At 36.1% G+C, this 26,311-nt stretch overlaps 1 protein-coding gene across 1 annotated transcript in view; it reads left to right on the top strand.

Moving 5' to 3' along the window:
* Positions 1-26,311, top strand: part of DNAH12 (dynein axonemal heavy chain 12) — a 222,311-nt gene that overhangs the window by 133,380 nt on the left and 62,620 nt on the right. Inside the window, exons 36-45 of the mRNA XM_007451772.1 lie at positions 1,292-1,443; positions 4,495-4,633; positions 5,749-5,915; positions 8,030-8,285; positions 10,013-10,312; positions 10,996-11,174; positions 14,830-15,022; positions 16,351-16,512; positions 19,996-20,190; positions 24,932-25,065. Coding sequence (XP_007451834.1) covers positions 1,292-1,443; positions 4,495-4,633; positions 5,749-5,915; positions 8,030-8,285; positions 10,013-10,312; positions 10,996-11,174; positions 14,830-15,022; positions 16,351-16,512; positions 19,996-20,190; positions 24,932-25,065 — 1,877 coding nt within the window. The remainder of the gene's footprint in view (positions 1-1,291; positions 1,444-4,494; positions 4,634-5,748; positions 5,916-8,029; positions 8,286-10,012; positions 10,313-10,995; positions 11,175-14,829; positions 15,023-16,350; positions 16,513-19,995; positions 20,191-24,931; positions 25,066-26,311) is intronic.

The raw sequence follows: 26,311 nt of genomic DNA, 5'->3' as shown, positions 1-26,311 counted from the left end.
TTTCCCTAAAACCATGTTAACACAGAATTTTAAGAATATGACCAGAAAGAGAGTTTCATCCTCATTAGTCACAGTGGGAAGTCAATAGAATAATCTCTAAAGCTAAAAAAGCAAGAATTGATAACACAAGCATATTCTTTAAGAATTGAAGGTAAATATCAAAATATCCAGCTTAAAGAGGCAAAGCTAGTTGCTGTTAGAGAGGAGAAAATAAGAGTGGGAAAGTGCTGTTTTTCCTTAACCTTGTAAACTTTTGACTCTAAAATAGTGCATAAATAACTTTGATAAAAATAAAACCTAAGAAATTAAGAATATGAATTACTGAAGAAACACTCACCCAAACTTGCAAAATTACCATCACCCAGACACAAACCATATACATACACAACTTGCCAGAAAATATTTAAAGATTCTTAGATGCCAGCCATAGCACTGGAGTCCAAGAGACCTCCTTCTTTTCTAGGTGCTAACTCTTTTGTTGATTGATGGTGAGAGGACTTAGGATCTCCAGGGAAGGGCAGGACAACTTGGAGAGGAAGATATCTGTGTGGGGGAGGGTGGATTCCCTAATCAGGATCACTTAGGGTATCAAGACAGCAGCTATTTAGCCCCTGGTTCAGAAGAACTTCAATAATGTAACAATCAGTCCAGCCATTCCAATATGTTGTGGCTGAATATCAGCCTGGATCAATATGCCAAAGAGAATAATTTTAGAGAAACAAATATGAGTTTATTTGATATTTTGTTTCTAGTTAGATTATTGCCCATTTACTTTAAAATATGAAAACATTAAGCCAAAGTCCTGTCAATTGTAACTTCAGCCACATCAGTGTGGCTCTCAGATAAATTCTTGATATATGCACAAGGACATCTTGAAGGCAGTCTGGAAAGATTAGAGTGTTAAGAGGACAGGAACTTCCCTGGTGGCGCAGTGGTTAAGAATGCACCTGCCAACGTAGGGGATACGGGTTAGATCCCTGGTCTGGGAAGATCCCACAGGCCGCGGAGCAACTAAGCCCATGTGCCACAACTACTAAGCCTGCACTCTAGAGCCCGCAAGCCACAAGTACTGAGCCTGCGAGCCACAACTACTGAGCCCATGCACCGCAACTATTGAAGCCCGCACACCTAGAGCCCATGCTCCACAACAAGAGAAGCCACTGTATTTCACAATAAAAAGGAGGAAAAGGCTGTAAAGTTTTTAAAAGCAAATATGATAACTGTGCTAAAAAGAGCCTTTTAGATAGCAAGTGCATGGTTATAATACTTTAAAATTTATGTTCTCTTATAGTTGAAAAACCGAGGTCGCTGGATCCACTGGAATGAATTAATTAAAAGTACTAATTTAGGAGATAAATGTGTCAAGATTCAAGATATCATAGTCCCTACAATGGATACAATTAGATATACATTTCTAATGGATTTGAGTATTACCTATGCAAAGTAAGAAACTCTATTATAAACATGCATTTTAAATATTATAGTACCTTTCTAATAGGATCATAGGATTTTTAAAAATAATTTTTTTTATTTTTATTTATTTTTGGCCGTGTAGGGTCTTTGTTGCTGCACACGGGCTTTCTCTAGTTGCAGCGAGTGGGGGCTACTCTTTGTTGTGGTGTGCGGGCTTCTCATTGCAGTGGCTTCTCTTGTTGCGGAGCACGGGCTCTAGGCGCACGGGCTTCAGTAGTTGTGGCACGCGGACTCAGTCGTTGTGGCTTGCGGAGTCTAGAGAGCAGGCTCAGTAGTTGTGGTGCACGGGCTTAGTTGCTCCATGGCAAGTGGGATCTTCCCAGACCAGGGCTCGAACCCATGTCTCCTGAATTGGCAGGCAGATTCTTAATCACTGTGCCACCAGGGAAGCCCAGGATCATAGGATTTTTGAAGTGAACTTTGAGGTCATCCATTTTCAGAAAACTAGGACCCTGAGGGACTAATTGACATTTCCATAGTGACATCTGTTACTAGTGGTAAACCTGAAATCCAGGTTTCCTATTGCCCACTTCAAAGTCTTTACCATCATACTTTGTTGCCTCATAAGCCATCTTTTGTTTCTTTTATTTGTAATAGCAGATTAAAAGTCAGTTACAGTGTTACTGTTAAAAAGGTATGCATTCTACTCACAGGTTCATTGTACTCCTGAGGGATCAGACTAACCATGATCCACATTTTCCCATTTGGCATTTTGGAGATCTGTCCTATGCTAGCTCTTCATAACTTAAGATGAACATAAAAGACTCAGACTTAAATAAGAAGAGCACATCAAAAAAGATGAAAAGCCTAGCATGTACCATAGACATATCCATACCAATTTTCTTAATAACACTTTTATAGTTATTTTTCTTTGAAACACTAGCCATAATTTATCATTAATATTATTTAAACTGGGGCTTCCCTGGTGGCGCAGTGGTTAAGAATCCACCTGCCAATGCAGGGGACGTGGGTTCAAGCCCTAGTCTGGGAAGATCCCACATGCCACGGAGCAGCTAAGCCCATGTGCCCCAATTACTGAGCCTGCGCTCTAGAGCCTGTCAGCCACAACTACTGAGCCTGTGGACCACAAGTACTGAAGCCCATGCACCTAGAGCCCGTGCTCCACAACAGGAGAAGCCACGGCAATGAGAAGCCCACGCACCACAACGAAGAGTAGCCCCCGCTCGCCGCGCCTAGAGAAAGCCTGCACACAGAAATGAAGACCCAACGCAGCCAAAAGTAAAAAAATAAATAAATAAAATTATTAAAAAAATATTATTTAAACTGGACAAGCTTACATAATATGCATGAATGTCATGGTTTATTTGTTTTTGATGAAGAACCTGTTTCTGTGTGAATTTTGTGACCGTTTTATCCTGTTTATTAAAAAAAAAGAAAAATAGCTTATGAGGGAACATTATTTTATCCCTATTTTGTACCCATAGTTGCCTTTTTGCATTTAGAGGCTAATATTAAAAACTTCATTAAGCAAGGAAAGTACTTGTCAATCCTGGGGAATTCCTGGTACAGGAATTCTCTTGTTCCATGAACCATTTGTCAGAATAATGCTTTTGAATGAATAAGTACAAACATAGGATTATAAAGCAAACCACATATTAAAATATATTTATTAAAATATTGAACAAATTTGAGCTATAGTAGTAATAATGTGCTTTTTATTAACACGTTAAATAATAAGATCCAGCAGTGAGTCTGATGATGATCATAATTTTGAAGAAGCAGTGGGCATAAGTGATATTTTTGAGATATCTCTAACAATTGTAATATTTAGTATAATATCTGTGATTTCTATTGATGACAAATATTATCAATATTATTATTGATAATAAAGTACACAGGTACTATATTATAAATTGCTCCATTTTAGTTAAGGGTAGTGAAAGTAAAGGTATAAACTCTATGTCATCTAAGTTCACAAACGCTCAATACTGTCTAAGAATTTCTTCAGTTTGATCCTTGGACCTCAAGTTAAGAACAGTGTTTATTTAGTAAAATTATTTTAATAAATAGTTTTCCATAACGTGATACTCAGACTGGAAAGCGTAGATGAATTCTCCGGCATCACTGTAGTTCTAAATGATCTTTTTTTGTTTATAGTATTAATTTTATGTTTCTACTTCAATGATAATTTTAAAAATTAATATTATCATTATTTGGGTCATATAGATGACTCTCTATACCTGATTACTGCTGCTCAGTTTTAGTGCCAGCCTTTGTGTTTGTCTTTATGTAGCATGTGATGCCAAGTTGTCAATTAAAGTGACAGTATTTAATTTTTAATTCAGTATGTCTCAAACTGGGATTCTCCAGGGTTCTGTGAACATAAACTCTTAGGATTTTTTTTTCTTTCCCTTTAAAATTAATTCAGACCACTCAAAAATGAGAAACCCTGCTTTTGAAGCCCTTGGAATAGGAAATTCCTTAGAGTTTGCTTTTAGACAAGTATTTTCAGTTAGTAACACTGACTTGATTAAAAAATGCTATTAACGGGCATATATAACCGTTACCTTTAGAATTCATTGTTATTTAGTTTCTCACAAAAGCTTTGTGCTATTGAGATAACTGTGAAACACTTTCAACCTCTCTTATTGTCATCATCCTATTAGTCTATTCCACACGGCACCCTCTTGCCTGTACCTCTAACTAAAAAGTACAAATACATCACTTTTCTGAGGAGACAAACTTTGGCTTTTTTTTTTTTTTTTTCTGAAAAGTTAAGCATGTTACTACTTGTTTTATGAGTGTTTTTGCATATAGCAATGTTACATTTGTTCAAATAATAGTTTGTTACTATTTAAGTTTCAGTAAGTAAGCAAAACTGTGTGCCAATTGTTACTTTCACCGGTCTTTTATGAAATTACAATGATAAATTGAAATGTGAGTTTTTGGATGAAGTTGATTTGATTACTATTTAGGTTTTCAACTAAATCCAGCCTCCTCTAATTGAAATGTATTCTGACTTTTTCTCCTTTTGAATGATATGTTCACTGTTTCATTAAGGCCGCTACTTTTTGTGGGTCCAACGGGTACAGGAAAATCAGTGTATGTGAAGGATAAACTGATGAATCACTTGGAAAAGGACCTGTACTTTCCTTTTTATGTTAATTTCTCCGCACGGACCAGTGCCAATCAGGTTCAGGTTAGTTAAAAGCCAGAAACATGGATCTATAGTTATTAATTTTTTTGCCTTTTTGATTAGCATTTAAAACTGTATTTTGAATGAGCAGCTGTGTAAATCCTCTATGAATTTAAATAAAACTTCAAAACTTCTTTTTGGCATTACAAGTAAGTTTTAAAAATCAGGTTTTAAGGACAAAAGTTCAGGAGAACATTTTTGCATTAATACTGAATTGTTGAGCTTTGTCATCTTTTTTTCCAAGCCCAAGAAGCAACAATTGATTTCTTAACTGGAGAAGTAAAGGAGAAGGGAGGGAGGGTGGAAGAGAGAGAGGGAAGGAGAGAGGGGAGACAAGGCGAGAGAGAGAGAGAGAGAGAGAGAGAGAGAGAGAGAGAGAGAGAGAGAGAGGGAGAGAGAGAGAGAGAGAGAGAGGGAGAGAGAGGGAGAGAGAGAGAGGGAGAAACTTGTTCTTTCGAGACTCTCCTAGATGGTCCCCTAGGGGTATTTGCTGCCTACTGAAGTTCTGTCAGTGAAAGATCTTTCAAACCATATACTGTTTATTGTATGACCTTCTGTGACAGGAAACTGTGCGTCCCACCCTTTACCCCCAGAGGTACCAAGGTGAAAGTACTGCATGAGATCTTTTCTAATCACCATTTTTATCATCCATTCCTAAATTTATATCTGTCCATTCTCTCCTGATCTATGGTGCTCATTTTCGTTGTCTTAAGCCAGTAGAATTCCCTAATTTCAAAATACTACAGATTTAGATTAGTGCTTTTAGATATTAAGTTAAAGTTAATAGATATGTTGGGGTCCAATATAGAAAATATTTTGTGTGTGTGTGTGCATATGTGTGTATACAATATAAATATATAAATAGGTGTAACAATTGGTTACATATAAACATGTAACAATTCTGAGCACATAGAAGGATTTCAATATATGCTCTTTGAATGATGTTGAATATGAAGTTTGGTATAACCCTAAAATGAATAAATATAAATGAATAAACATGCACATAGTGTTGCTTGGCATTATTTCCTTACATAATTAGACTGTTAAATTTCTTTTTTTTTTTTTTCTGGTGTTAAGTATGGCTTTAAATATACTACTATTTCTTTTTTATATTTTAGAACATTATTATGGCTAGGCTGGATAAAAGACGCAAAGGAGTTTTTGGACCACCTATGGGAAAGAAGTGTGTAATTTTTATAGATGACATGAATATGCCTGCATTGGAGAAATATGGAGCTCAACCTCCTATTGAATTATTACGACAGTTTTTTGACTGTGGGAATTGGTAACTATTTAATTAAAGTCTTAAGGAGCCATGCTGAAGTTATTTCTTCTTCTCTTTTTCTATTTCAATTTCTCACATCAAAATAATACATTTTCTCAAATTACTTATGGAAGAAAATTGTTGCTCAGATTTTCCTATAAAGAAAATTTTAGAAGACTTTTCTATACCTTTTTATACCATGGAAGAATAATCCAGTATTAATTTTTGTCCTTTTTATCTACTACTTTCAATTATTAAATATAATTTACAAATTACATCTTTTACCATCACCCAGCACTGAGAATTTGCGGGTAGTCTCCAACCTAAGTAACCGTAACCAGCACCCTATGTTTCTACCATTTTAAAATTCTTTATATTATCTATAACTATTTGGGACTACTGTATCCTTGGGATGGCTTGGTTTTGACAGCAATTTCGTAGATAACTCTTCCTTTCCTCCCACCCTATTTTATGATGACGTGGTTAGTTTCCAACAAATAAGACATTGTATCTTTTAGTTTGGATTAATAATTCTTCATTTCCTCCTGTTAAAATACTTTCCTAATCCCTAATATGCCATGATTTTTATCTCAAGGCAAGGGTAACCTAACTGTGAAGCTAAGTCATATTTTGGGATTCTATTTTTGTTGTTGTTATTGCATGCCCTTGGAATCCTGCCTCCAGGAGATAACCACTGTTAATAGTGTATTCCCTATTCTTCCAAGGTTTTTTTCTATATAAATATATTTTTATTAAAAAAACCCATATTACATATAATGTTTTTGCAACTTATTTGCACTTAAATATTTATCGATATTGTCTCATTCACCTATCTATATTATTTGTCTATCTCATTCATTTTGTTGCCTTTTAATATTCTTTAGTTTTGTGGATCTTGCTATAATTTACTTAACCAGTCGCTTATTGACAGTTACTAGAGTTGTTGCCAAAAATCAAGTCATATTTTCATACTTTCTATGGTACTTTTAGACTAAGAACTGGCTGTATAGATTTCTCCCATAACCACCCCCCTTTTTTGCAAGAACTTCAATATCAAAGGACTTTGTGACCTGTTGGAAATAAGCAGCTTTTCACTTTGAGTGGTTCCAGCTAAACTGAGTCATTTGTATACCCCTTTCTGATTAAAACTTCTTTGAAGCTTTGTTATTCCCTAATGGGTCTCTTTTTATATAACAAAATTGTGTATAGGTTCTATTTATACATCCTTTTGTGCTCTGAAGATAAGATTTGAGATGAGAAAAAGAAATCAGGACTTAGCTGTAAGTAGAATAAGCATATAGTTTATTGTTCAAACCAGGACTTTTCTGAGAGAAAAAGGGGAGTGTTAATAGTTACTACAGGACAGGCACAAACAACAATTGTCCTAGGCAAAGTGGGACATATTGTCATTTACCTGTAACCATCCACAAAAAAGATTGATCTCTCATCCATACTTCTGGATTTGGAGTGTGAAGAGGCAAAGGAGAGAGTCAAATTGGAAAGAACTGAAAAAAAGAAAGGCAAGAGCAAGTGGAAGGGACCTTCTAGATACTCAGAATCTGGGCAACAGAATCAGTGTCACTGAAAGGAGAAACAGAGTGCTGCTTTGAAACAAGTTTTCTCTGCAGATTGGTGGTTGCCTGAGGCAGGGGATAGGGGGAGCAAAATAGGTGAAGAGGGTCAAAAGGCACAAATTACCAGGTATAAAATGAGTAAGTCAGGGGGCTGTAATGTACATCATGGTGACTATAGTTAATAATACTGTATCGCATATTTGAAAGTAGCTAGGAGGGTGAATCTTGAAAGTTATCACAAGAAAAAAAAATTTTGTAACTATGTATGGTGACAAAAGTTAACTGGACTTATTGCGGTGATCATTTTACAATTTGGACAAATATCAAATCATTACGGTGTACACGGACACTAATATAATGTTATGTCAGTTATACCTCAATTTAAAAAAAAAGAAAAATTATAGAAATCCTTAAAAAAAATTCTCTCTTACTCGAAGCATTATCTAATCTTCTTCCATTTAAAGAAGCTAAAATCAGATTAATTTTCTAAGGAGATCTACTTTACAATCCATCTTGTTGGCTTTATAACTGATTGTTTTGGAATTTTTATGTGCTTTCAAGGTATGACCTTAAGGACACAAGTAAAATCACGTTGGTTGACATAGAACTGATTGCTGCCATGGGCCCTCCAGGTGGTGGAAGAAATCCAGTCACTCCCCGTTTTATTAGACATTTCAACATCTGCACTATTAATACTTTTAGTGATGAAACCATGGTCCGAATCTTCTCATCAATTGTAGCATTCTACCTTAGGACTCGAGAATTTCCTCCTGAGTACTTTTTAGTTGGGAACCAAATTGTCAATGGGACTATGGAGGTGAGCAAAGAATGCAATAGAGTGTTTTAGTACTACGTATATCCTTATTTGATCCTTCCTTTTTGTTTTTTTTAACTTCTTTTTTCCCTTAGCCACTTTAGTCTTCAGTGTCAGAGAAGCTGTTAGGAAGGCTTGAGAACAGGAAGATCATAGGCTTTGAAATTGGGGAATCTAACTGGGTTTGAGTCTTGACTGCTATTTCCTAGCTATCTGGCCTTGAGCAAGTAACTTGACCTTCCAGAAACTTACTTTTTAATCACTAAAATGGGAGATAATACCTATTTCACAAGGTTATTATAAGTAAATCATCCAGAACCAATATCTGCCACATTGTGGGTGTTTCCCTAATTGTTGGGTTCCTACTCTAGTATTTACTAATTTTCCCTTCTCTCTCTTCCCTCCCATTCTTCATGTTGTGTCAAAAAAAAAAAAGAAAAAGAAACTTAAGAAGCTTATGAATACATTATTTTTGCCAGACCACATAACTTAGGAGTAGCAGTGAAAAAAAAAATAAGAGAATACAAGGGTGGGACTAGAAAACAAGATTGCCCATATGGCCAAAGAGCAGCCCTTAACTTATTGAGGGTGTGTTACCTGCTTCTGCTCAGAGGCCAGAGCCAGCCTCATCGCTCATGGTAAAAGGGAAAAAAATGTATTTAAGGTAATTTAGTGATAATTTCATTGAACTAAGCTTTCTGGAGCCTTGATACAGTGGGGTTGACTTTGGCATCACTGCAACCAGAAGCAAAAAGCTCCCTAGAATCATTCCATCAGTTTCCAAGAGCATTGTATCTTTCTAAAGTTCTTCTGCCCCTGTTCTGGTGGAAAATTGGGTTGTTAAAATAGAGAAACTATGAGCAAAGAGATAGTACATTATAATTTCTGTACTTATACAGAAAAGTTCTTCTATTTATAAAATATGGTAGTTTTATTTCAGGCATCTCCTGGAAAGAGAGGGGAGTTGGTTAGGCAAAAGAGGATACAGAAAGGATCCTCTTTTTTTTTCTGTCTTTGATGTATTGTAGACCTATCATGTGTGGAGATTAGGGGAGATGAATTAGAGAACATATATAAATAAAAAATAATTTCATTTGGATTTTTTTCAGGCTATATTATAAAAGGTTTAATTTACCTTTCTTAAAGAGGATGTTAAACTTCATTTGGTGAATTCAGTATGTAGTAAAAATATACTTCATTTTGATATTATAGCCTATTAAGATAGGAGGAGGAGAGGGGAGAGCGAAAACAAGAGAGAGAAGGGAAGGGAGAGAACACGTTGATTTGTTTTGAAGTCAGTGGTGGTCAAAGAAAATTGTTTCATCATCCCTTCATTTCGAACACTTCAGAATGAGTTATCTGATTTCACTTTCTATTAAAGTTTTTGTTAACTATTTAATCCCAGGTCATTCGCCTTCAAATGGAACAACCATAATTACTGGGAAATAAAAGCTTTGTCACTTCTTGAGCTTGGATGGAATCAGATAATAATAAGTTCCCTCAACTTTGTAATGCCTGGTTGAGTGCTATAAACCAAAAGAAATAGATATATGCTCTATTAGATTCAGTACTATACAATTTTCCAAGTCAATATGATCTGATAGGATAAATAAAATATTTTATATAATATACTGTCTTTTACAGTATATTACATTGTTGTTGGCTTTGTATTATTGACTTTGCTGATTATAAACATTTTATTTTTGCTTTGTTGCTTTTTTCATATTCAGATATATAAACAATCCATGGAAAATCTTTTGCCCACTCCCACAAAATCTCATTACACTTTCAATTTGCGGGATTTTTCACGTGTCATCCGGGGCTGCTTGCTCATTGAAAGAGATGCCGTGCAGAGCAAGCACACTATGATCCGTCTGTTTGTGCATGAGGTTCTCCGAGTGTTTTATGATCGTCTCATTAATGATAATGACCGATTCTGGCTGTTCACTTTAACCAAAAATGTTATAAGAGACCATTTTAAAGAATCATTTGATAGTATCTTTTCACATTTGAGGAAAGAGAATGCACCAGTGAGTATATTTAGTGATTAAAAATATATTAAGTTAAAACAATCCAACAGCATGAATTATTACAATCAACTTATCTTTGAAAGAATACTATTACTTCTTTTTTTTTTAACATCTTTATTGGAGTATAACTGCTTTACAATGGTGTGTTAGTTTCTGCTTTATAACAAACTATTATTTCTTAATGATCATATTCTTTTAACTTTCCTCATAGATAGGTATTTATTTTGAGAAGATTTGCTTTCAGAGGAATTATGTGTATAACATAGAAGTTATATGATAGGGATTGAATGATATAATAGATATAAGGTGCTTAACATGGTGACCATCCCTTAGTAATGACTCACAAAATGGGAGTTGCTCAGAATGACTTTTCCTGCCCCTAGGGGCAAAAAACTTACATGATAGAAAAAAACTGTTTTCTTTTTACTTCCTAAGGATATAATATAATTTCAGGTGTTAATTTTACAAGTATATTATTTACTATCCTAATATTTAAAAGAATTATCTAATTGATAATCATCCCATAACATAGATAAAACAAAATTTTGTGTAACGTTTTCTTAAATTTATTTTAGAAAAAAAATTTAAACTTTCTTAAATTTATTTCAGAAAAATTTTTGTTTTAAAATTATTTTAGAAAAAATTTTAAGTTTTAATATAATTTGTTGATTTCCATTTTGTAGGTAACTGAAGAGGACTTAAGAAATCTCATGTTTGGTGACTATATGAATCCTGACCTTGAAGGAGATGACAGAGTTTATATTGAAATTCCAAATATTCATGATTTTAGTGACATCGTGGAGCAATGCTTATATGAGTATAATCAAACTCACAAAACAAGAATGAATCTTGTCATTTTTAGGTACCTATATTTGGTATTGATGGTTAAAATGACTGTTTATAAAATTTTATTGTGAAATATTTAAAATGTACAAAAAGCTATAAAACTATGATGAACAACCTTATACCCATCACCCAGCTTGAGATATAAAATACTAAACACAATATTGTAAATCAAATATACTTTGATTAAAAAAAAAAGGGCATAAAATACTAGCAATTTATTTCAAGTCCCTTGGGTAGCCAGCCCTCCCTCACTGCATCCCTATTGTACCTTACGGGGATAAAAAGAAACTCATGTGTTTCTTTGGCCTTTTACTACATGTGTGTGTTCCTAAACATATATGCAGTCTTATTTTGCATGTCACATACTGTGCACATTCCTCTGCAAGTTGGTTTATTCTAGATTGTTTGTGAAATTCACAGAAGATGAATTTTTACTACTGTATTGCACTGCATTGTATAATTTTAACAGAATGTAGTCATTCTTCTGAGATAGACTTCTAGGTAATTTCTAGTTTATGTAATTTTTAAAAAGGTTTGAACATTCATGTCTCCTTAGTTACATGTGTAAGAAATTCTCTAGGCTATATTCTTAGAAATGGAATTATTGTGTCATGGTATGTAAGCATCTGCTACTTTACTAAGTTTTGCCAAAGTATCTTCAAAAATAATTATTGTTTTTAAGAGCGTCCATTGTTTCTCACCCTTCACAACACTTAGGATTGCCAGACTTGGTAAGTTTTGTCAGTCGAAGGAGAGTGGAATGGTATCTGACTGTGACTTTAGTTGTTTTTTTTTTTTTTAACATCTTTATTGGAGTATAACTGCTTTACAATGGTGTGTTACTTTATGCTTTATAACAAAGTGGATCAGTTTATATCCCCATATCTCTTCCCTCTTGCGTCTCCCTCCCTCCCACCCTCCCTATCCCACCCCTCTAGGTGGTCACAAAGCACCGAGCTGATCTCCCTGTTCTATGCGGCTGCTTCTCACTAGCTATCTGTTTTACATTTTATAGTGTATATATGTCCATGCCACTCTCTCACTTTTTCCCATCTTACCCTTCCCCCTCCCCATATCCTCAAGTCTATTCTCTAGTAGGTCTGTGTCTTTATTCCCGTCTTGCCGCTAGGTTCTTCATGACCATTTTTTTTGTTTGTTTTTTAGATTCCATGTATATGTTAACATATGGTATTTGTTTTTCTCTTTCTGACTTACTTCACTCTGTATGACAGACTCTAGGTCCATCCACCTCACTACAAATAACTCAATTTCATTTCTTTTTATGGCTGAGTAATATTCCATTGTATATATGTGCCACATCTTCTTTATCCATTCATCTGTTGATGGACACTTAGGTTGCTTCTATATCCTGGCTATTGTAAATAGAGCTGCAATGAACATTGTAGTACATGACACTTCTTGAATTATGGTTTTCTCAGGGTATATGCCCAGTAGTGGGATTGCTGGGTCGTATGGTAGTTCTATTTTGAGTTTTTGAAGGAACTTCCATACTGTTCTCCATAGTAGCTGTATCAATTTACATTCCCACCAACAGTGCAAGAGGGTTCCCTTTTCTCAACACCCTCTCCAGCATTTATTGTTTGTAGATTTTTTGATGATGGCCATTCTGACCAGTGTGAGATGATATCTCCTTGTAGTTTTGATTTGCATTTCTCTAATGATTACTGATATTGAGCATTCTTTCATGTGTTTGTTGGCAATCTGTATATCTTCTTTGGAGAAATGTCTATTTAGGTCTTCTGCCCATTTTTGGATTGGGTCGTTTGTTTTTTTTTGATATTGAGTTGCATGTGCTTCTTGTAAATTTTGGAGATTAATCCTTTGTCAGTTGCTTCATTTGCAAAGATTTTCTCCCATTCTGAGGGTTCGTCTTGTTCATGGTTTCCTTTGCTGTGCAAAAGCTTTTAATTTTCATTAGGTCCCATTTGTTTATTTTTGTTTTTATTTCCATTTCTCTAGGAGGTGGGTCAAAAAGGATCTTGCTGTGATTTATGTCATAGAATGTTCTGCCTATGTTTTCCTCTAAGAGTTTGATAGTGTCTGGCCTTACATTTAGGTCTTTAATCCATTTGAGTTTATTTTTGTGTATGGTGTTAGGGAGTATTTTAATTTCATTCTTTTACATGTACCTGTCCAGTTTTCCCAGCACCACTTATTGAAGAGGCTGTCTTTTCTCCACTGTATATTTTTGCCTCCTTTATCAAAGATAAGGTGACCATACATGCGTGGGTTTATCTCTGGGCTTTCTATCCTGTTCCGTTGATCTATATTTCTGTTTTTGTGCCAGTACCATACTGTCTTGATGACTGTAGCTTTGTAATATAGTCTGAAGTCCAGGAGCCTGATTCTTCTAGCTCCATTTTTCTGTCTCAAGATTGCTTTGGCTATTCGGGATCTTTTGTGTTTCCATGCAAATTGTGAAATTTTTTGTTCTAGTTCTGTGGAAAATGCCATTGGTAGTTTGATAGGGATTGCATTGAATCTGTAGATTGCTTTGGGTAGTATAGTCATTTTCACAATGTTGATTCTTCCAATCCAAGAACATGGTATATCTCTCCCTCTATTTGTATCATCTTTAATTTCTTTCATCAGTGTCTTATAAATTTCTGCTTACAGATATTTTGTCTCCTTAGGTAGGTTTATTCCTAGATATTTTATTCTTTTTGTTGCAATGGTAAATGGGAGTGTTTTCTTAACTTCACTTTCAGATTTTTCATCATTAGTGTATAGGAATGCAAGAGACTTTTATGCCTTAATTTTGTATCCTGCTACTTTACCATATTCATTGATTAGCTCTAGTAGTTTTCTGGTAGCATCTTTAGGATTCTCTATGTATAGTATCATGTCATCTGCAAATAGTGACAGCTTTACTTCTTCTTTTCCGATTTGGATTCCTTTTATTTCTTTTTTCTCTGATTGCTGTGGTTAAAACTTCTAAAGCTATGTTGAGTAATAGTGGTGAGAGTGGGCAACCTTGTCTTGTTCCTGATCTTAGTGGAAATAGTTTCAGTTTTTCACCATTGAGAACGATGTTGACTGTGGGTTTGTCATATAAGGCCTTTATTATGTTGAGGTAAGTTCCCTGTATGCCTACTTTGTGACTTTAGTTTTAATTCCCCTAATTACTAGTGAGGCTACGTTTCCTGAATTTGCTATTTTGTATATAACTGATTTTCTATTTCTCGCATAGAAATCCTGGTATTAAAAGATTGAAGGTTTTTTTTGTTTTGTTTTGTTATTAGCCAAGCTGTGTGGCTTGTGGGATCTTAGTTCCCCAACCAGGGATCAAACTTGGGCCCTTTTGAAAGCCCAGAGTCCTAACCGCTGGACCACCAGGGAATTCCCAAAGAAATGTTTTTAATAAAAGCAATAATATACTCCCAGTATAAATTATTACAGTTTCATTTTATTTTTATAATTTGTATAGTACATTTCCTGAATTTGTACCTCAAATAGTTTTCCTTTACATCAAATGATCCAATTGTAACTACATTTGAAAAATCATGCTTTTTGATGATTACCCCTTTAAAATTGGGATAGTAATACATGGGGCAGCAAGGTCCATTTTTCTAGGAAAGCAAAATGATACTTATGTGTAAATATACATTTATATTCATATTTTCAGGTGTAATAATATTGATATTTCATAGGTATGTATTGGAACATTTATCACGAATATGTCGAATTCTAAAGCAGTCTGGTGGAAATGCTTTGCTTGTTGGACTTGGAGGAAGTGGTCGTCAATCTTTAACTCGTCTGGCTACATCCATGGCAAAAATGCAAATTTTCCAACCAGAAATTTCTAAGAGCTATGGTATGAATGAATGGAGAGAGGACCTGAAGGTAAAATTGTGAGCAAATCTAGTGTCTAAAATAATATCAATGCATTTTATTTTTAACATCTTTATTGGAGTATAATTGCTTTACGGTGGTGTGTTAGTTTCTGCTGTATAACAAAGTGAATCAGCTATACATATACATATATCCCCATATCCCCTCCCTCTTGCATCTCCCTTCCACCCTCCGTACTCCACCTCTCTAGGTGATCGCAAAGCCCCGAGCTGATCTCCCTGTGCTATGGGGCTGCTTCCCACTAGCTATCTATTTTACATTTGGTAATATATATATGTCCATGCCACTCTCTCACTTCGTCCCAGCTTACCCTTCCCCCGCCCTGTGTCCTCAAGTTCATTCTCTACGTCTGCGTCTTTATTCCTGTCCTGCACCTAGGTTCTTCAGAACCATTTTTTTTTTTTTAAGATTCTACATATATGTGTTACAATGCATTATTTTATCTGTAAAGAGAGAGCCAACCTGTATAGCTGTGTGCTAAATACACTGGTGATGATGATAATAATATTATCCCTAGAGCAGTTACTGTGTGTGCTGAGCACTGTTTTAAGTGCTGTATATACATGCTGTCATTCTATAGGTATGACAGTTCAATGCAGCAGGTATGGTTGTCTCTGTGTTTTACTGATGAGGAAACTGAAGTTAAGAGAAGGTATCCACAGCAGAGCAGGATTTATGACTTAAGTCTTATCCACTGCTGTTACCATGGCTGCTGCTGATTTTACCTTTATTCTAGTTCAGAGAGGCCTTATTTCAGGTAAATGTATGTTTTCCAGTAGACTTAAATATGAACCTCAATGATGATGATGATGTCATTAATGTTGTCAAATCTTAATAGTTTCTTTGGAGCTGTGTTGCTGTTCCAGTAACAAATAGAATAGTGGAGTGCATACTTGGGGCTTCATCCTCATGTGCCTAGGGCTCTGCAGGCCCCAGAAGAGAGATGACCTAAAGTGGAAAAAAATAAGAGAGACATTACCGGACTTTTTAAACTTTCTCTGACCGTGACATACCAAAATTCTACATCCTAAAAGTTAGTGTAGAGAACTGGTCTTTATATCTTCGATCTTAGATGGACAGAGATTCTTTCTGTTTTCAAATCCATCTCAGTCCCTGAATCAATGACTATGTCTAAGGGGTTGGTAAACTGGCCAGTTGGAGTCTCCCACCAAAAGGGTGGGAGAAATGGAGGCCCAGATTGACAGCTCCGCCAAAATGGAAGAGGTACTACTCTAAATTTGAGATGTTATCAAAAGAAAGGAAAGCAAAACCAACAGATTTCCACCAGATTCTGGTTATAAGGACATTTTTATTTTAAGGTTCTATTAAGGAAAGTGGGCATGAAGGGCCAGAAGACAGTCTTTCTAATCACGGACACTCAGATTAAAGAGGAAGCTTTTCTAGAGGATATCGACAGTGTGCTCAATACTGGAGAAGTACCTAATATTTTTGCAGCAAATGAAAAACAAGAAGTGATGGAGGTGAGTGCTTTTTAGGGAGTGCTGTTCCCAACATGTCTTGAAGCTTTTCTGCTCTTCAGGATAAGTATATCTTGTGCAGAGGATTTTGGTAATTGAAAACTTAATGTATATTATTTTAATACTTTTTTGGTGAATTTTAAATAGCTTCGATAGTTATGAGACAGAATTTTAATTCATTTTTTCCATAATGATGACAGTGTGTTTCATCCATTTGATCTTTTAGCATGTTTTCTGAGTGATTAGAGATTTAAAGTCATATCTTAGGGTTACAGATATGAGAAAATATAGCTTTAAAACACTACTTGATTAGCTTTTATGGTTTACCACTGGTTAGTAAAATTTTCAAATTTTAACAAAACTACTTTTATTAATTCTGAGAGTCATGCTTTGTGATTTAATTGACAAAAAAATACGTTTTTGAAGCACCCACTACTTCAGATGTCCTGACCTTTGACCCCCATTAATAAGATCTTCCCATACAAGATTTCAGCTAGTAATTTCCCCTTTCATGTACCATAACTACTTTTACCCACAGATTTTATCACTCACACCAGGATGCTTCATTCCAGCCTCTAGTGATAGCATGTGGAGTAAAATGGTTTCACCCTGGTTGTTCAAGCACCCTGCTTTTCTTGTCTATGGAATGAAACTGTTATATACACAAAATAGTTCCTCCTACATAGCGTTGTTGTGAGTTCTGAGGATCAAGTGAAATAAGACACTTATGGAATGTAAGGCACTTATGGAATGTCAGGCACTTAGAAAGCCCTCAGTAAATCTGATACATTACCAGTTCATGGCCTGGCGTGGGGAAGAAGAAAGGAAAAAAAAAATCCCAAGTAGCGTCCAGGTTGTGGCTAAGGCTGCTGAAGAATCGTAATTCTCCTAATTTATAGGATAAATTCATCCCCCACACTCCTACCCAAGGAATAGGACATCTTGGGGAGTGGGATTTTCTAAGCTTTGCAAGGCTTTTCTGCTCACTGTAGCTATTGTTTATCTTTTCTTCTCATCACTTTGCTACAAAGCTTTTCCATTGCTTCACTATTTTATCATATGACCCAACAGTAGCCTTAAGAACTTCTTTCCTTCATATTCCACCCTAGGAACACCGTATCAGTTTTTCCACAAGCAAACAGTCATGGTCAGAACTCAAGGGTACCGAAATGCATTCCTGTTTTTGCTTGCTTTATACTAATTTTTAAAAATATAAAAGGTAATGTAAAAGAAGTTATATTAATTTCTTTATATACCCTGCATCCCACTTTGACAACCACTTTGCTTATTTCATCCATCTGGCAAACATTTTACTGTAAACCTCACTTCCTATAACTGACCTCAGTAGCTTGGTCCTGGTACTGCCTAGAGGACACCTCTTATAGACTCAGCACATCTCTCTGATGTCAACATCAGCGTTCTAGACTCCGAATCTCTGAGTTCTAGAAACCTCTATTTCCTGACTACCTTTTCCACTGTTCCATGTGCACTCCTTGCAGAATTAAATTATTGCAATATTTTTCTCAGTGTAGCAGTGACTTATTTACCGCATTTAGTGATATTTTCTCAGTTCCCTTTTAAAATTGTGATTCATCTTTGAAATAATTCATCATTCCTTCTTTTAAACTCTGCTTTCTCTTGACTGCTATGAAATTTCACTCAGTTTGTTTCTTATCTCCCTAATTATTCCTTCAGTAACTAGTCTTTTTCTTGCTCCCCAGAATCAGTTGTGCTCCCAAAGTGTGTGTGTGTGCGTGTGTGTGTGTGCGTGCGTGTGTGTGTGTGTGTGTGTGTGTGTATGTGTATATTACTCCCTACTTCTACTCTAGAAGCATTAACCAATATTTCTGTGTAAATAACCCCTATATTTATATCACCATCCTGGCCCTTTCATGAACTCTTATTCTACAGTTACAACCATGTATTACTTTTCTCTATCTGAATGTCCCCCTGTTAACTCAGAGTTAATGCAGGTAGATCACCTGAACATAATTTCATAGATTGACACTGATCATAATAGTCATAATTTGAGAATTACTGTCAGAATGAATATACAGAGCTGACTTACCGTTTCCCATAGATATAGCTATCATATATCTATAGTAGAGTATTCTTTTATAAATAAATTCATTGTTATAACATTGGAAATTGTATGATCATTGTGACCACTCCCTAAATTTGCTATTGAAAAAATTTTAAATCTATTTATAAGATAATTTATTGACTATGAAACCTTTTCTGCTTTGAACAAGGAGAAAGGTAGGATATAAAAAGCTGAAAGGTACTTACCTATGTGGAAAGAACTATTTTAAGTATTCACATGTAATGGCTCTTTGAGTCCTCAAAAATCCTTTGATATAGGTACTCTTTTCCCCATTTTACAGATGAGGAAACTAAGGTACAGAGAGGTTAAGTAACTTGCCTTCAGGTCACATAGGTAATCAGCTGCAAGCGGGGATTTGAATTCAAGAAGTCTGGTTCTAGAGCCATTATTCCTAACCACATGTAAGATGCCTTTCTCATATAGAGATATACAAGGGAAGAAAATTAAAAGTGACCTATAATCTCATTACCAAACAACTCTATTAACATTTCAAAAAATACAAATATTATAAGAATAAAATTAGATAATTCAAACAGCATAAGAACGTCCAAAATGGAAAAAAAATGATATAAACCAAGAAGAATGTCCAAGATAAAATATAAAGGCCTCTCTCTCACCCTTAAGTCCATCTCACCCAAAGTAACCACTATTAATAGTTCTTTGTGATTGCTTCCATAAAAAAGTGTGTATGTGCTCACACATATGCACCTATATATTTTTTAGTTTAACAAAAATGATCGTATTATACATACTGTTGCACAGTTTGTTCTTGCATTTATTTTGTCTTGCTGATCTTGCCATAGCACATGTTGATGCATCTCATTTTTAACAGTTGTATAAAATTACAATATATGGATGTTTAATAATGTTTTTGTTTTTATTTTTTATTATTTTTAAAATATTTATTTATTTATTTGGCTGCACCGGGTCTTAGTTGCGGCACGCAGGATCTCAGTTGTGGCATGCAGGCTCTAGTTCCCTGACCAGGGATTGAACCTGGGCCCCCTGAATTGGGAGCGTGGAGTCTTAACAACTGGACCACCAGGGAAGTCCCTATAATGTTTTTAACTGGACACTTCAGTTGTTTATATTTTTTCCTCCTAAAAACAATGTTGAATTATAGTCCCACACATATATCTTGGTGAACTTTTATATTTTTATGTTAAATTTTTGTCAGATATTTGTTTTTAAATTATAGAATTACAGAATTGAAAGTAGTCTTCTAAGTGCAAGCTGTGAGAAAACCATTATTTTGATATAAAAGCAAAAATTTAAAGATATTTATAAGGGGAGTAATAAGAATTCTTAATATTCCAATATCTACTAATCTTATTATCAGCATACCTGTTTTTATTTATGAGGTTTTTTCTGGTATTCCCTAGGGTGTTCATCCTGTGGCTCAGGCTGGCAATAAACATGATGAATTCAGTCCCTTAGCGCTGTTTGCTTTCTTTGTGAATCGCTGCAAAGATAATCTTCATGTTGTAGTGGCCTTTAGTCCCATTGGAGATGCCTTTCGAAATTGCTTGAGGCAGTTCCCGTCCCTCATCAATTGCTGTACTGTTGACTGGTTTCAGGTTTGTAATTTGGGGGGGAAGGACAACTAAATCTTTTGGAATTTTGCTGAAATCTTACTCAACCTCTATTAATTTACATTCATCAAGTGTTTCTTGATCACTTACTCTAATGGCAGCACCAGGGACTGGTAAGACTACATGATCCCCAAAAGGAGCTCACACTCTAGACTAGAAGACAAAAAAGGCAGTCAGCAAATGAGCAGTCAACAATTATATAAAAGAGCCATAGTCTTGGTGTGGGAAAGGTGTACTTATTAAGACAGTGACTCTCTGAAATAGGAAAATGAATTCGTTGCATAGAGGAGGGGGTGTATAACGAACCAGCAGAATGTATTTTATATATATATATATATATATATATATATACACACACACACACACACACATTTATGTGTAAAGATATATATATAGAGAGAGATATCTTTATCTATCTGTACATATATTTACTATAAGGAATTGGCTCACATAATTATGGAGGCTGACATGTTCCAAGATTTGCAGCTGGCAAGCTGGAGACCCACAAGAGCTGATGGTGTAGTTCCAGTCTGAAGGCCAGCAAGCTTGAGACCTAGGAAGAAATGATATTTCCATCTGAGTCCAAAGGCAGGAAAAAACTGATGTTCCTGCTTGAAGGCCATCAGGCAGGAGGAAGTCCCCTTACCTGAGGGAGCGTCAGCCTTTTTGCTCTATTCAGGCCTTCAACTGATTGGATGAGGCTCACTCACATTAGGGAGAGCAGCCTGCTTTACTCAGTCTGTTCATTTAAATATTGAACCCATCCAAAAATGCACCTCACAGAAACACCCAGAATAATGTTTGACCAAATATATGGGCACTCTTTGGCCCATAGCAAGTTGACACATAAAATTAACTATCACAAGATGTTAGTACGTGCAAAGGTGGAACAGTGGGGAGAGCATGGCTCATTTGGGCAAATAGTTTGGTATGGCTGACTGGCAATGAGGGCAGCAGAAGTTAAGTTGGAGCTTAAAGTGGATGCCAGGCTATAAAGGAATTTGTAAATGTGCCTAGGAATTTGGTTTTATCCCAAAGACATTGTGGAGGCATTAACATATATTTAGCTAATCAACATTTTAGGAATAACCCAAAACACTTGGAGGCTATATGGTGGATGATTTGGAGTGGGGCAAAACAAGAAACAGGAAGACCAACTTGGTGGCAATTTCAGTCATGCCAGCAGCAAATGATGCAGGCCACCACCTCATTTAAACAAGGCAAATCGTCACTGCCTGTGTAAAACCATTAAGTATTTATGCTCTTGAGAAGGGTAGCTCATGGTGCCTTCTATTTGTTTGTTTTATGCCTAATAGAATGTGGACTATAGATTGACCCTGGATAATTTCTTTTAAAGATAAATTTCTGATACTAATTTGTTTTATTCTCTCTTGCCTATTTATCAGTTGTATGTTTGAAAAACTAATTCTGCCCTTTTGAGGATTGCAATATGTTTCAGCTAGTGGATGTTTTAGTGTTTATACAAAAATAAAAGCTGCGTGAAACAGTTTTACTTTATGCAAACTATATCTTAATATTGCTTCCATTAAGTAGCCCCAAACCAAAACCAAACAAACAAATGAACAAAGCCTGTCCAACCATAAGTTTTTCTTTTGTGAAATCTTATCAATACAATTCTACTACTTCTGGATATGTTTTTTATAACCATGAGGCTTTCTTTTCTGTTATATGTGATTCATACTTGTTGGGGGAAATTTTTAAAAAGGTGGAACTAGGAGTTGCAAATAGATAAGGGAGATTAAGTGGACAACAGAGAGGAGCAGAGATTTTATAGTGGAACACTGGGGCTACAGAACCTGTGTCAGGGGCGCTGATGGCATTGTTTGGGGCCTGGCTCTTTTAAACTCAGGAAGTGAGTGTAAACCACTGTGTCACATAGTCAGGAAGTCATTGACTTTTTGGATAGATCTCCGTTCTCCTAAGTAGGGTATACTCTCACCAGAGGTGCCAAAACAACTCAGAGGATAAGGGAAGGATTTACTGGAATATTCGCTTTTGTATGAAATATTTCATATGGATTAACATTGACACCCTTGCTCAGTTTGTATGTCAAATGGCCACGTGTCATAGATGGTATGCAAGGTACCCTGAGGGATTCCTGCAATGAACTAAAAATTGAAGATACATAATGCAGTTGTATGTGGACAGTAAGAGAATGTCATAAACCAGTAGGAGCTAGCTCAAGCTCTGTGTCAGCTACATTATAAGGCAAAAACAATGACTACTTAACAAGATCTGGTAAGACATTGGTAAAAACAAATTTAAGCAGGCTATTTGGAATATGGATTTATATCAACTGTTTAAATAATAAAGCTTATCCCCAGAGTGTGTCGTGACTTGCAATATTAGCTTATGATAGCGTGGTTACCTATCAACAGCCATTTTCTACCCACTCCATCTTTGCTGACAGAATTCTGATTTTGTTTGGGAAATCACTATCCATGTAGCCATGTATAATAGGGATTCATTCCTGGTCGGTCTAAGTCAGCATTGGTGCTCTCACTCCTCTTACTGTTGACCATTTTACACATGAGCCTGCTCATGACCCATTGCTTGCCAATGGATCTGGGTTTAAAGTCTGCCAGGGAGCTTTTGGGAGAAGCTTTCTCAGTATAAAAAGAGTTACATGATCGGAAAAGTCATTTGACACTTATTTTGGCATTTTACAAAAATTCATTTATCTTAATAATCTTTAGATGCCTCTTTTGAGGTTTAAAATATATATATTAGTACAGTAATACCATATGCATATAATCTGTTAATAAGTATGTGTACACTGGTAGTGTGTGCTTAAAACTTCTTTTTACTAATAGGGTGCTTGATCAAAAAAGTTTGACTTTGGGCTTCCCTGGTGGCGCAGTGCTTGAGAGTCCGCCTGCCGATGCAGGAGACGCGGGTTCGTGCCCCGTTTCGGGAAGATCCCACATGCCGCGGAGCGGCTGGGCCCGTGAGCCATGGCCACTGAGCCTGCGCGTCCGGAGCCTGTGCTCCGCAAATGGGAGAGGCCACAACAGTGAGAGGGCCGCATAACGCAAGGAAAAAAAAAAAAAAAAAAAAAAAAAAAAAGTTTGACTTTTACCAGGATAGAGGGCCAGACACTGAAAAAATTGATCTTAAAATGCATATTGTCTACTATAAAGAAAAAAATTATAAGCATCTTGTTGAATCTAAATGAAATGAAGTTTGGAAAATACTCTAATGAGAAAATGGAGATTAATTACTCATTTAACATAAATTATTTCATTGAATAAATATTTCAAGTATTTATTTGACAAGAGCTGTTTTAGGCACTGAAGATACCAGCAGTGAGGAAGAAGTCCTTGCTTTTGTGGACTTTACGTTTTAGTGGTGAGTCAGGCAGACAGACAAAAACAAATAAATATTTATGTCAGATATTGGTAAATGCTAAGAAAAAATTCAGGATAATGGAAAGAGTAATGAGGGAAGGAATGCTGTTTTAGAAAGAGTGCATTGGGAAGACCTTCCTGGTAAATTGGCATTTGCACAGAGATGTGAAAGAGTGAACCACATGGAGGTCTAGGTGGGGAGGGTTCTAGTCAGAGGGACGGCAAATCCAATGGCCCAGAGGCAGAAGCACACTTGGTATATTCTAGGAAAAGCAAAGGAACCATTTCACTGAGATGGAGAATACTGGAAGAAAAGTGAATTTGTGGGGAAGAAAATCAAATGTTCAACTTTGGATGTTATAACAGGTAGGAATTACAATGGGCTGCTAGTAACAGAAACCCAAACTAAACACATAGGTTTTTTTTTTTCTTTTCCTCTCTCATATAGAAAAAAATTGAAGGTAAGCAGACTGGGACTTTTGTGACTTGATAAAGTCAGCAGAATCCCATGTTCTTTTTTTTTTTTTTTTTTTCTGGTACGGGGGCCTCACCGCTGCGGCCTCTCCCGCTGCGGAGCACAAGCTCCGGACGCGCAGGCCCAGCGGCCACGGCCCACGGGCCCAGCCGCTCTGTGGCACGGGGGATTCTCCCGGACTGGGGCACGAACCTGCATCCCCTGCATTGGCAGGCGGACTCTCAACCACTGCACCATCAGGGAATCCAACCATGTTCTTCTTTACTATCCTTAGCATGTGGTTTCCATCTTCAGAGTCATCATATGGTCTAATGTGGCTGCTAGATCTCCAACTTTCACATCTGTGCTCCAGAAACGAAGTAGAATAATGGAAAGTAGGGCAAAAAGGACCTATGCCAGCTCTATGTAATTCTCTAGAGAGCTTGCTTATATGTCATTATTTACTCTGAATTGCAAAGGAGTCTAGGAAATGTGGTATTATAACTGGGCATATTGCTATCTAGAATAAAATTGGAGTCCTAAGGAAAGGGGGCTGATAGTTATTAGGAGACCAACTAAGCAGCCTGTGCTGTTGTCCTACTAAATTTGGAGTGCCTACTAGATGTCCAAGTGGAAGAGTTAGGGAAGCAGTGTAGTATATCTTTGATATGTAAATTATTATCTACCTTTCCTTTATATTTCATTATCTTTAATTTTACTGTATAAAATATTTATTAGATCTTTCATAGATTTATTGTGCCCTTAGTCCCCCTGATTCTATTTTCCCTATGAAGGTTTTAATTTTCTCAACCCCAAATTCTTCTCACATAGGAAGACAATTTATATAACTGAAGTGTGACTAATCATCTTAACTTTTATTTGCTTTTCTTTTTCTTATTTTTAGCCATGGCCTGAAGACGCTCTTGAACTTGTAGCTGTGAAATTCTTAGAAACACTGGAGCTTACTGAGGTTGAACGACGAGAGATAGTTCCAATCTGCAAACACTTTCACACTTCCATTATGCATCTTTCAGAAAGGTTAATATTAATAAATTTTACAATAATGCCTTGTATTTTAAAGCATCTTTTTTTGTGAAATCCCAAAATTTTAATAAGATTTCTATGGCTTCTAAGTCTCTCCAATCACTTAATTAGTTAAGACTTGTAAGTAATAGAAAGCTACTTGATCTAGGTTTCACAAAGAGAGGAATTTATTACAAAGATACAGGGGTACCTTACAAAGTTTAAGGGAAAGAATACAGCTGTATCTTAGAAGTGACTGGAAGCAGGAGTTAAAAAGCCACCACAAACCCAGAAATGCTTTTTCTCTGTTTCTCATCCCTGTTTCTCTTGGGGCATCTGCTTTCTTCTTTCTCTTTACAGACTGATTTTTTTACTTCCCAGTATATATGGAGGAAAGTGTCTGCCTCTCGATTCTCAATTTTACTTCTTGCAATTCCAGCTGTAGCAGAGATTGATTGGCTGTTTAAAGCTCTCTATTCCCAATTTATTCCAAAATATGATTAGCCTTGTTTGTGTCCAGTGCCCAATCCTGCTCTGATCTGCTGTTGTTATGGTGGCAGGTTTCACAGAACAAACATTGCTCTTGGGGCACTGGTTGGAAGTTCTCAGACAAGGAGGGAGATGGTTGGTGGGCTGTGGATGCCTTAAAAATATAAGTTTTACCTCTGTTCATCTCTGAGATCCTCATTTCAAAGGTGCTCATAGTATATTGCCAGAGTTTTACAGCCAGCTAGCATGTTTGGCTTGGACAGTTAACACCAATCAGTGGGCTCTAGTCTACATACTTGCTGTGAAACATCATTGCATCCATTGTTTTTATGCGTATGGGTAGTAGTCTTATATTTCTGGCCAAACCCCGTTCAACCAACATGTGACACGTGTGCAAGGAATGATGACTCATTCTTGCTATGCTATCTGCAGTCCCCTTTCCTACTATACTTTTGTACAGTATCTTGGGTCTCTAAGATCCTCCTGGCATATGAAACATGTAAAAAGACCTACCTATATCTTTCTTGCTATAGTTCTCTTTTGAGACATATCTTTGTTGATTTGTGCTTTTTAACTGCACCATTGCTATTTGATATTTTGTAGACAAGAAATTAGGAAATGGTTCTGTGTAAAATTCTAGGATTTTTTAAACTTCAAGTATTCAGCTTCTGAATCAAATCAACCTTTATTCTTAAATGTTTGTTGTTAATGCTATGTCGAATTTACTTCTTACTTTGTAAAACCCATTACTTATAGTAAGATATGCTATCTG

This window comes from Lipotes vexillifer, unplaced genomic scaffold, assembly GCF_000442215.2.
Source record: "Lipotes vexillifer unplaced genomic scaffold, Lipotes_vexillifer_v1.1 scaffold521, whole genome shotgun sequence".
NCBI classification, from domain to species: domain Eukaryota; kingdom Metazoa; phylum Chordata; class Mammalia; order Artiodactyla; family Lipotidae; genus Lipotes; species Lipotes vexillifer.
Note: the sequence above shows the minus strand (reverse complement) of the source record. Positions and strands in the feature narration are given on the sequence as shown.